Source organism: Heliconius melpomene, chromosome 10 (genome assembly GCF_056956725.1).
Source record: "Heliconius melpomene rosina isolate 202511_hmr_F chromosome 10, ASM5695672v1, whole genome shotgun sequence".
Classification (NCBI taxonomy): Eukaryota; Metazoa; Arthropoda; class Insecta; order Lepidoptera; family Nymphalidae; genus Heliconius; species Heliconius melpomene.
In genome coordinates this window covers 18,074,708-18,087,749 of record NC_140398.1, presented here as the reverse complement: position 1 = coordinate 18,087,749, position 13,042 = coordinate 18,074,708, and the positions used below count along the sequence as shown (strand labels likewise).

Genomic DNA, 13,042 nt, shown 5'->3' with positions numbered 1-13,042 from the left:
TTAATTATCAGAAAAACCATGAAAAATATTTTTATAAGGTTAAAATTGTAATTTATTTTGTTTAGGAGTTAGTTTAAAAGTGGAAGAAAGAGAAATGACAGTATTTGGCACATTAATTAAATGTAAATTTCTTGAGTTTCAATATATATATTTCTATGTAATATACAAGAATATAAATATCCCTTGACTTTTAATAAACACAATTTTAACTCACAATCACCTACATAAATAAATATCATTCTTCTACAAGATTTCGTATGTATCCTATATACAATTTTGTTTCTTTCCAAAAAAGATTTTAGTAGCGCCATTTAATTTAAGCAGGCTTGGGAGTATAAAATCTAATTAACATTCCTCTTTTACTTTTGCCTCTTTCTCTCATTAGACTTCCTAAAACGAAAAAAAAATTAATAAACACTGTAAAATATTTAATGTAGTCTTACAGCTTGCAAGACACAGTTTAAAAAGTAAATCAAGCTCATTTTAACCTTTTTAAAAATAAATACTTAATGTTAAGGGAATATTGCCAAAACACAATAGTGAAAAATGCATTTAAAGCGGTTAAGCCGGTTCTTAGATAAGCGTAAAAAACACACGGACAAACAAATATTTTTTTTAAAAATACTTAATTGTTTTTAGTTCTTTTACAATTTTTCTTACATAATATCTTCGATACTAATCCTTGATTATATATGGAAGATATACAGATAAAATAATAACTGTATGATTTTATTATAAGTATAGATTTCATTCCCCGGAGTGAGTGAGAGAGCGCACGCTTGTACCCCAGCGCCACGAAGGCCTCAAAATACGAATTATTTAAATGTAATGATTACGAAGAATGTGAGTTTGTGTCATGCATATTGTGAAGTAGGCAGAGAGAACCTAGTCTTCAGACTCTCCGTTTTCCCCGCAACTTACGTGTCAGTGCAGTTTGAGTGGCGAAACTTAACGTCAAATAAATAATATAACATAAATAAAATTTAAAATAAATTTTCATCTTAGAAGAGCATTGGCAAAATAGTACAAGGATGTAGCGCTAGTCAATAGAAAGGCAGCATAAAGAGCATCAGTAAAAGTTGTTCACTTGAGGGAACTTATTTGAACGGAAGCCGGTCTTCTTACTTCTGCGCTGAGTAATTAAAACAATTTCCCTCGTATTTAAATGTTTCGTAAATTACAAAAATAATCTAAAGATCTTGACGGGAGCGAATTTCTAGTGGCTTTGTGAGCGAGTTTTTGGTAGCTACTGAAAATTGTTTACAGAACCGTTGTGCAAGAGTTTGAACTTAAAATATGGGAGTATTATTGTTTCCGTTTTAGTTAAATTTTGTAAATTTATATATTTGTTTGCAATCTAGTGGATTTTGTTAAATAATCAAACAAGTCTTGCCGACTTTATGTCCACCCAATTTAAACGAGTCCTAGTCCTTAAGATAGTCTATTAAGTATAATCCCGTCGTCGTATGAATTTCATCAAAATTTTTCTTTCACTAAGAACCTACGCCTAAATTTTAGCGTTCTAGGTCGCTGTGGCTGTGCATTTAGGGGTATACTGATAGTCTCTGTCAAAAATAGGGCCCCAATTGAGTATCAAAAGTGGGAAAGTAAGTACACTAACATAAGGTTCTCTCTGGCAACCAGCTCATCACATAGCAGCTCTATAGAGTGAAGTGGGAACGGAGTGTCTTAACACTAACATTGCTGAGTGCGGGATACAGCGTAAAGCTCTATTCGATCGATCAAATCGATTCGATTCGCAATCAAAAATCGAATCAAATCGATTCTATAGTGATTGTCCATAAAAAAACTTGCTATTATTTTCAGATTTTCCTTTTTAAATCTACGTGAAAAGAGCAACTTATTTGACATGTCCCCGCAAGACATTTTAGTAGATAATTTTATTCTTCCTACATAAAAAAGTCCAGGTTTATTCGATTATTATAACAATTTTTCACCTTCTAAGATTTTTTAGGTACTCATATAAAATACCTGTTGATAGCTAGATTATATTTTAAGTATTTCTTTTACAATAATTTGGATGTTTCTCTTGAACTGAGAGGTTGTAGTGGTGCATCTGCATAACGTCTGACTGTAAGCGCGACGGTTATGAGTTCGATTCACACCTAGAGTATCTTATCTTCAGATTCCATCAACTACTACATGAAGGAGTTGACAGAGGGTTACCTCAAAGTAGGAATTCAAATATAGGAAATCAAATGTAATCCAAGTTTCCCATAATTTTTCAAAACTATGATAATCTCGAGACTCCAGCAACGAGGAAAGCATGAAGTGCTTTTAAGCCTTTTGTTTTATTCGTAGGAGCAATTAAAATTGTTTCTTGTTTTATAAGAAAAGAAACCGTACGTACTCTTATGGCACAAGTAAAAATCTCTTCAGGGCTGCATGTGAGGAAAATCCTCATGCAACAATTCAAAAGTTATAAAGTATATATTTTTACTTAAATTCACCATGTAATTATTTCTGAGAAAGTCATTTCTTTGTCTGTTCTTTTAGCGAGTAGATAGTTTAATGGGTAAGGGTTATGCGTTCAAAGCCAGTTTGGTTCTAGTTTTTAAAGAAATCAATGTTCGTACAATATCTCTCAATAATCGAAGTAGCACAAAATGATATGCCACAAGGATCTCTCTATATACCTCGCTTAGTATACAGATGAGGCTAGTAAGGAAAAAAATTAAACAAATTTATTAAATCTACTAGTGTACAAGCTTTAAAGGCCTTCGTAGCTCAGGGGCACGAGGGTGTGACTATAAAACGACGGTGGTAGGGGAATTAATTATTATTTATTAATATTTTCATTTTTTCGCTCTGGAACCAAACCAAAAGCCTGGCATCGAGTTCCGCCACTCAACAGGCAATGGCCCAAAAAATGGAGAACGAAGTGTCTAAACACTGGGTTTCCTCTGCCTACTGTGTTATGTGCGGGTTACAGCGTGAACCTGATTTTCTATAGACTTAAATCCTAAGTGCCCTATTAAAACCTGAGTGAACACAAAATATGGTGGCCGTATACGTAGATCTTCGGTTCTTTTATTGGTGAAGTTGAGGACGACGCAATATTTAAAACAGAATTTGGCTTAGCATTACACATTAATGTTGTAATGACATCCAGATTATATTGTCACCTCTTTAATCTGCATATAAGCAGAGAGAACCTAGTAAAAAGACATCGCCTTTTCCACTTTTTACCCGAATTCGAGACATTTCATTACGGGGCGCGATAAAGCGTGAAGCTAAAAAAGAAATACTCATACAAATGAATCTTCCCCAAAATAAGATTTCAATTAACGACCATCCAGTCATAACTTTCATATTCGGTTGTATAGGTAATCCTATCCTATCCTATATCTTATAAAACAAAGTCGCTTTTCGTGTCTGTCTGAACTTTCTAACTCTTCTTCTTCTAAACCACCCAACGGATTTTGATGCGGTTTTCACCATTAGGTCGAGTATTTCTCAGGGAAGGTTTATATATAGTTTATTATTTGTACATTCTTATGTAAATTAACATAAATACGATAAATGTGTATAAAGTCCTACCCGTTGAGACACTTTCGCGCATGCGCTGCTTTAATGGTAAGTACTACATGAAAATAATATACTGGAGTATTGTTCCTCTTAATAAGGTCTACAAAAAAGTCCGCGAGAGCATATTCGTATTTTTTAAGAATAACGTGTAGTGATCATATTTCTGTCTATAAATTGTTATTTCAATATATTTTTTATTGTGAGGGATATTTTTCCATAATGGTATTAATCCTTATCCTTTAAAATACTTTATTAATTTTCTACGTTAAACGAAGATAAAATTTGCTTTTTACACTATTTCGAAATTGCGAATAGTTTTAGAGTAAAACGCATTTAATTGTTGACACATCCCGCCGTTGATACATCAGCTGTATGTTACTCAAGTTCCACTTATCCCTTACTCTCAGCATATAAATAAGTACATTAGTTACGTTGGCCATTTAATGTAGATCAAAACTGTCTTTTACTGTTTTTTAGTTTAATAATTACTTTAGAAGTTGTTACAATATCAAAAAATCCTTGCTGCGAAACGGCACGCCACTCGCCATGCCTGCCTTACACGCATCGATGGTTCAGTGGTAGAATGCTCGCCTGCCACGCGGGCGGCCCGGGTTTGATTCCCGGCCGATCATTCTATTTAATTTTCCTCACAGGCAGCTACGTAGTGCTTGCTTTTCATCAGGTACAGAATACCCTCTTCAGCATTAACCACAAGCACGAAAAAAAACCCGCCTGCCTTTATAGCAACGAAGATTTAGATGCGTTTGCACGTATTGGATAATTGGAGTTGAATGTATTATTTCAACGCGATATATTTGGTTTCATATTTTTTGTAGTAGTTATTAGTAGGTAGGTTTTTGTTTATAATTTCTTCCGTTTAAAAATAATCATTTAACTATCTAAAAATAGTCATTTAAATATATTTTAATAAGTACTTGAAAAGAATAGTAGCATAGATTTAAAATTACGCTACCTACTAAAAATTCCTTGCTGTGTAAAACAATTGGAAAATCCTTATTGAAACTACGGAAATGCGGGTTGCATTAAACCCTATTTAATTAATTTTCACATTATCTTAAGTGCTTTGCAAACATACATTATATGAATAATCCAGTAGTAAAAGCGGGTGAAGCCGCAAGAGGGTCGCTAGTGTAGATATAAAATGCCACAGAGGCAGCGCAGCACACAGTATCCACATATCGGCCTTGTGCCACATTCACTACTGTCAGGTCACACTGTATAAGAGCTGCTGTACTTAAACGTTTAGCATTCCGTCGGAATTCAGATTTATAAAATTGTATCATATATATTGTTAATGTTAAGTATTAACGAGCCGTAGTAGCGCAGCGCCTGGCTGACTAAATTGGCGGTTGTGGGTTCGATTCCCTCTCGGGGAAATGAACTATTTTCATTTCTTATTACAAGACAGAAAGTTTGTAACGTTAAGCTCGTAAAAGTTAGCGGTTAGTCCCAAATTCAGTTTAAATAGGATGTTTGTTTGTGATCTTTAACTTTGAGCTCTGACGTCAGTTCTTGTTGTGTTATGCCTATTTTAAAAAGTAAAGTACGTACCGCTTCCAGTCACAATTACTTCTCTGTGTATGCTTTCTCTTATATGACAGAATCCGCCACTCATTAATGTCTTTTTACCTTACCGTTATGATAAAATAACTGTTAAGCGCTTAGAGTTATATTTTAATTAATATTTGTTATTATTTCCTTTATTTAGCTTACCGTTGTATCGTACATAGCAGAGTAGGCAGAGGGAACCTGGGAACCTAGTGTTAAGACACTCCGTCGAGTAAAAAAAGACGTCAAAAATGATAAGATGCCATAAACGGAGATAACCAACAGTATAAAATTCCTAGCAATGTTAAAATTAGACGCCAAGTAGTTACAACCTGCATAGTGCACGATAGCAGTTGTGGCAAGTTACACTAGCTTTATGTCTTTGAACATGTTCTCTTGAAGAACTGCAAGAGTACTTTGTACTTTACAGCAGGCATATCTAACTTTGTTGTAATAAATGGTCAATGACTTAAAAATTGATTTTTTTTTTAGTTTCACGCTATATCCCACACACAGAGAAGGCAGAGAAAATCTAATGTTACACTTCTTTCCCCCTTTACACGCAGCTTTCGAAATATTGAGAATATTGAGTGGGAGTACTAAACGCCGCGTTTTATCTTAGAAATAGAAATTAAATAATTTAATCCATCGATTTGAGATCTATTGAGCGGTTTTATTTGTCCCAGTTATTGGAGGTGTCAACGTGACGCAGTGGTACAAATGTGTGGCTGTAGACCGACAGTGACAGTGACAGTGCTCTGTAAACAAGGCAAACCTCGGTGTTGAGTTCTGCTACTCAACTGGGAGACAAAGTGTGTTAGTACTACGTTTCGTAGATAAAACTATATGCGTGATACAGTATAAAGCTAAAAATATGACAAGATGTTTGATTTCACAATTATTACACATTTTAAATAAAATTATTTTTAGCGATTAATCAGGTTAAATAGTTTCATTTGAAATGTAAAAAAAATATTTTATTTCATTTATAGTACGTAATCATCTAGAAAGCTATATAAACACTTCTACTTTTGGTGTCTAACACTGCCTGGTAATAAAGCCTTTATAACAATACTATCGATGGAGAAACCTCACCTTGTATCAGACACAATAGTGATCATTACAATGCCGGCCTACAATTGTGCTTGTATGGAAATAAAGGTTCATTATATATAACACTAGCTTCGCCCGCTTGTTCTACACGATTAGGTAAATATTATTTTCATTTCTGCCACTCGTCACTCAATTTCTAGACAATATAAATGGCGAAAAGGGGGAATGGACCGAACGGAGTGTCTAGACTAGACTAGACTAGATTTTCTGCTTTATGTAAGCTAAATTTAAGCGTATAGTTTGAAGTATTGTTAAAAAAAAACAAGCGAATCGAGCACATTTATCTAGTCAATAATACAGCTAAACCTAAATATAGCAAAAGTAAAGTATAAGCAAATACTTATTAAAAGAACTGAAAAGAATAAAGCTTTTAGTGGATGTAGCTTACTTAAGGCATTAAGACAATATCATCCCGCGTTCACTTTCCCAGGAGTTTTGTTTATACGAATGTAAGTATTCGTCGGTGGATTATATTTTTTTTACTTACCCCAGGGTAAGTAAGGGTAAGTATTAAGGAGTTGCCTTGGACCTTCAATACTAAGCAGCCTTTAAAATGTCTGAATTTCGAAATTTCTAATTTCCGGTTACATTCCCAGGAGTTACTTTGCGAAAATTAAATGTTTTAACGAATATTTTTGAGGCCATAGTGGCTCAGGTCCTCAATCGTGTGATTGTGAACGAATAGGTTATGAGTTCGATTTCCACTCGGGGATATTATATATTTTTATTTTCCTATGTTCAATATTATCATTTTCCTTGCCCTGGCACGGAAGTAAAACAAAAGTTTCGAAATAAATAAAAATAACTTAGTATCATTACGGTTACCGTCATCACCGTTCACTTTTTTGTAAAGATAAAAATATATATGTATACACATGATTACACAGACTGCGGGGTAGCACTAACAGCATCCCAAATATGATGTCTAATATCTCAGTCTCAGCAATATCTCTGTCAGTCATCTCGAGTGGGATGGAGAAGGAACTTAAATATGTACTAACATAGATATTAAGATTTACAAAATGAGTCATGTTAGTCGATATATATGAAAATAAAATAAATAATATAAGTATATTATTAGTATAAATATTATATATATATATATATATAAATATATTAAAACATATCCATCTCTAGTCTAAAGGCGTTTCAGTATTCAGACCGCAGAGGGTAAGGGCGGAATTTAGTGAGATCTAGGGATGAAAGGACCTTTGATCTTCGAGATAAACGTTTTTAATCCCATCTTGTATTGTGCATCTAAGCATTTTACTTTCCTCTTGTTCTCTGGCTGCTATTGTTTTAGAACAACGAAAGGCGTTACTTAAATATACATGGTGGCTTATGGCACTTACTCTATATTGCCGTATGGTGTAGACAGAGAGTGACCTTGCTATACGCGGGATATGGTGTGAAGCTAAAAACATTTTGTTTATATAATTTGATATAATAATTATTTTGTTTCTAAAATATCCGTCCAAGTGCTCCAAGTTATCAAATATACAACAATCGACGCTCATCTCTATTGTACTGTTTGGCCGATATCGTAATACAGGTCCGTACCGTAGTACTCCAATTTCAGATTACGTAGCAACAGTATCGACGCCTTTGTGGCTCAGTAGTCTTAATGTACAAACTATATTTATCAGTTCATTTTCTTCATGTTTTTTAATTCTTGCCATCAATAAAAGAAGTAGGATTGCGATATCTAATGCGAAATATCTTTATATGAGTAGAGAATTAACATTAAAAATAACAGAAGGTGTTCCTCGCTAAATGCTATAAATTGACATTATTATAAAAGAAGCTTCACGCTATATCCCTCATTCCATATTCCCATAAAGCTCATTGATTTTGTGCCTCCAAATAAAATATTTCGCTTATTTACAAATACCTTTTATATATAAACGTCTAACTAAATATTTATTCAAAAAATTGTTTGGAAAACGTGAATTTCCGTATTGTTCGGTGTGGTGGCCGGCGGCAGGCGATCGGACCGTTCAAAATCGTTTTAAAACCACTGAGCCGAACGGCGGTGCTTAAAATAAGCTCGAGGTTCTGGCGATTTACAAAAATCAAGGAAACGGTATTTTTCGCTGGTATTTCTGTTTTCCGTTGCTACCTCGTTACAGGGCTATTGAGTTCGTTGCCTGGACTAGAATCAATACCAGTATGGAATAGTATGAAAGCTAGAACATTTTATTTAAAGCTAAAATGTATAATGGCGGTTATACAAGTACCTATATAATTTAATGATTATATATTTTTCTCAGCGTTATCATGTTGGCGTCATACTGCATGTCAATATAGCATATACAGATACAGAACCGTCCAATGAAACGTTAAATTGCCGCTTGGATAGACAAAAATTGTTGTACGAGTGTCCAAAGTTTGCCAGAAAGGACTGCCCTTATTGAAATTGAAAAGCGTTTCCGGGGCTCGGCGAAGGTTCGTATGAATAACTAAACTCGATAAAATTTCGCCTAATCGTAAAGAGCTGGACGAGCCCGGATTAAAGTGGCGCTATGTATGTGTCCTTTGACGGAAATAAATAAAATACGTATTATATTGTTTATCTGACACCGGCACTTCTGAGTCGAACCCACAATCGAGATTTAGTCAGAAAATGTGCCGCTGCGCCACGACGTGCTCAAATACATAAGGATAATTGAATATGTTAGGTTTTGCAAAAATTCTCATGACTTGGCTGTCTTTTTATACAATTTGAACTCTATGACGATGTCCTAGGTTATGCACAAAAAGTTAAGCTTTTCCCTTGCGTCCTTACTTCGAATTGCAATACCGTCATGTCTCATAAAATATTCATTATCTGTGAATCCTTCAGCATTATATAAAAATCTCTCTTTAAAAGACCCTAAAATATGCCAAATTCTAAATGACTGATTTTAGCTCCACGCTGTGTGTAGCCGCACGCACATAGCAGGGTCGCAGAGAGAACCTGGGAATCTTGTGTTAAGACATTTCACTTCAACTTTTAAACATAGACCTTCTTTTACGCTTTTGCCTAGAAATTTCTGAAAAAGAAAACATACAGCACAAAAAACTTAAACTCGTATAGATTGATTGATTGATTGATTGATCAGCACTCACCCGGGGAGACATGCGCCAGCAGCAGCACTAAATGCGCCGCGGTGGCGCGCGTCAGGTGCATATCTAGCGCCTCATGCCACTTCGACCCTCGGTACACCGCGACACTGTTAACTGCACCTGTGCAATTGAAAATATTATTTCATTAAGTTCATTTTAAGACAAATATAAATAAAGAGGCGTGGAATAGCGTCTAACTGTAGATGGTTGTGGGTTCGATTCTCATTAAGGAGATTGACTTATTTTTAATTCCTGGCTCTGGTAAGAACGCAAAACGTGGCGTTGAGTTCAGGTACTCAACACGTAATCTCACACAGTGCACAGAGTGTCTTAACACTAAGTTTCCTTCGAGTGAGAATTGACCACCTTAGTATAGTGTTTAATCAGGGACTTCAACTGCGCCACTATAGCTTCTCATTTAGATATCAGTCAGTCACTCATATCTAACAAAAAAAAAATTAATACAAAACGGAAACAAGTTTTATGCTTAAATGCATTATAAGTACAGTTAAATAAATAACGGAAACAAAAGTGATTACGCCAGTAGTGAATCGGAGTCTACTCTGTAATGAAATTCCCGGGTAGGTTCAAACTGGTTCCCGTGACTCCTTTCGTATTCAATACAGTTAACGAGTCGTGGCCGCCCTGAACTTGGATGTTTTGGACTGTTGCGTATTGTGTACTCGGCTCGCAAAATCTTAAAAGCAAATATTTGCAGAAATCTGGAGATAACTTTAGGATGCCCACAACTAGTTGATCGTACTGTAACTAGTTTGAAACTACCTGCTGTAAGCGATCGGCCGTAAAGGACTAAGCTTATGAGAAATTACTATCCCGATAGTTTAAACGAGCGAATTTAATGTATTTGTGTATGTGTAGCACGTAAGTAGTTTTTATAAAGGTTGACGCTAAAGAGGGGATATAAATATGAGCTGTCCATGTGTCTGTCTGTGGCACCGTAACTCCAGAATGAATGAATTGATTTGAATGTTATTTTTAATCGACATCGCGGTAATTTTGGTCTGCTTTTATACCTACAGGTACAAAGTCTATTTGTTTGATAGGTGTAGATTAGAAGACGAATGTGTTTATTTACAGTTTATTTTACATAATTAATTTAAAGAAATAAATCAAAAGAAATAATAAAAATATATATTTTTCTAAGTAGCTAAAAAAAAAAATTGCGTACTTTTTTATTATCTAATGTATATTACTACAAAAACTTAATAGTAGTGCTATAGGTAGTTTTTCTTTCTTAAAGATAAACAATGACACCAACAAGCTAACACTACTAGATGGAACATGACGTCAGGTTGACGACCGACCGACGAGCAACGACTGAACGCTAAAGTGGGCACGTCCCCGTTGTATGGGAGATTAAAAACTTACAAACGAAATTGCTTAATCAAAGCTAGGTTTTGGAAAACGGTGGGTAAAAGAATACTCTAATCCTACTATTTTGAATGTGAAATGTTTGTGACGATGGATGTTTGCTCTTGCAAGCAAAAGCTACAGAACAGATTTAGATAAAATATTATAGTAATATAGCTTTAGCTATCACTTTATACAAGTATATACAAGTATATAGCTTTATAAAAGTATTTGTCGTACATAAGTATGGCCAAGGTTGTGTCAAATATTTGGAATGTAACTAAATACTGAATAATAATACTTTTGAATAAGAAATTGATATGAAAGTGCCTACCGTTGAGTTTCTTGTGTCGATTTCTCTAAGGCCAAATGTATTTATTAACTTTATTGAAATGTTAAATTAATTGACGTTCAAAAAATTAAGCATGTAACATTTTATTTTTAATAAAATTTAACTATTTCTGAATGGATATTAAGCCTATGACCAACTTGTATTGCGCGTTGAATTCCTCTAATCGACAATTATACAAATATACATCAACCACCAACATAATTGTCCCGAAACCAAGAACAAAGAAAACAAAAACATCTTCCACTAAAGATGGCATAATGTCTTTGCGGAAAACAAAAGAGCACCTTTTGAAAACATAACGGGAGAACGAACCGTTGAAATATATTTAACTGCTAAGAAAGCCATGCGTGAATATCTGAAAGAATACGAGCTACGAGTGTATGTGAAATGTGTTTGAGGAAAGCGAGTCGAGCTTAGTACTTATGTACGTTCGAGGCCGACTGTAACTGTAACGCGTCGTGAGCTCCATGTCCACTCGGAGGAGGTGTACGCCCGCATACACACATTTTGTATGAAATTAGCCACAAATATAAGTGTTACTTGTTTTTTTGTTTATTTGTACTTTATTTCATAATTGTAGGTCCACAGGAAGTACCCTACAGGTTATGATTCCGCAGCTAATTGCGTTGACTTAGGAGCTTAATTTTTTCTATGCTCCAGGGGACCTCCACGCGTTCGTATTCCCTCCACGCGCGATATAAAGTCTACAAAATTATCCTGAAAAGTCTCAGTCTAGCTAGATACTCGTATATTTCAGCGTTAAACTCTGCTCGTCCCAGTTTTATTGCACGTTGCACTTACAGTCAGATGTTGTGCCGCTGCGCCACGACGGCTATACTTACTAATAATAAAAATAAAACCCCCGTCATGTTTGTGTAAGTAATTAAGCTACGTGCTATATAAATTTTAATAAGCTAATTTAAAATACAAACTACTCCTAACTACTTTGGATAATGATTAGAAAAAATCTAATTTGAGGGCGATAGTGGGTTCTGTTTAAGTAGTAAACATGACAACTTTAGTTTGTTCCAAATAGAGGGGTCAATTATAAGTACACAGCTATATTTAGTATCACACCGTCAAGATATTCAATTGAAGCCAATCGTGGCACAGGGGCACAAATTGTGGGTTCGATTCCCACTCGACGAAATGAATTATTCCCCTTCATGTACGAAAGGAAAAGTGGGAAACGGAAATTACTTAATGGGAACAGAGTGTTTTAACCCTAAAGTTCCTCTGTCTACCCTCCTATGTGCGGAATACATTATGGACAATCGTGCGCATATAACAGGGTAAGTAGCAACAGCCCCCTTTTCCCAATTTATAAAGTTTGAAGTAGCGGAACCCAACGCCTTTCTTATTGTGGTCCGATACTAAGTGACTGACCAGACAACACACAGACAGCACTAATCGACTAGGTTACCAAGTGTAGAGGCGATTTCTTGAAATTCTAAAGTTCACGCAAACAATAATTATAATAACTATAATTTAAGGACGGTTAAACAAAATAATAATATTTAATTTTACATATCAAATAGTTCACAAGTCCACTTATTTGTATTGCCGCCCACAATTTCAACAGAGGGAAATATTTCAAAAACAAGACACGTTAAATTTACGACCGCGTGTACTCGTATGTACGAGTATGGGCGTGACAAATTAATTTCAAGCTTAAATTAGCTTAATATTAGTGTTGGTTTAAAATAGTTTTGACTTTTATTCATCATAGTGCTGTGTATTGTATATAGCAGGGCAGGCAGAGGTAACCTAGTGTTAAGACACTCCTTTTCCCCTGCACCGTTCAATTTTCGGGACATTGCGCCACGCTTTGTCTTGTTACCAGAGCGGAGAGAATAATTAATTCCCCTGAGTGAAAATTCTTTAGTCGCGTTTAAAATCAGAAGGTAGCAGAACTTAACGCCGTACTTGATTATTATATAAAAAAATACATGTAATGGTCATGGCTGAAAATTCCTAGAAACA

The 13,042-nt window shown here is 35.0% G+C and overlaps 1 protein-coding gene across 9 annotated transcripts in view; it reads right to left on the bottom strand.

Annotated features, from left to right (window-relative positions):
- LOC146536055 (neurotrimin-like) overlaps positions 1 to 13,042 on the bottom strand; it is a 336,131-nt gene that overhangs the window by 240,998 nt on the left and 82,091 nt on the right. For all 9 annotated transcript variants that reach the window (XM_085191669.1, XM_085191667.1, XM_085191671.1 and 6 more), the window contains exon 2: positions 9,340 to 9,456. In XM_085191669.1, coding sequence (XP_085047795.1) covers positions 9,340 to 9,400 — 61 coding nt within the window. In that variant the 5' untranslated portion in view covers positions 9,401 to 9,456. The remainder of the gene's footprint in view (positions 1 to 9,339; positions 9,457 to 13,042) is intronic.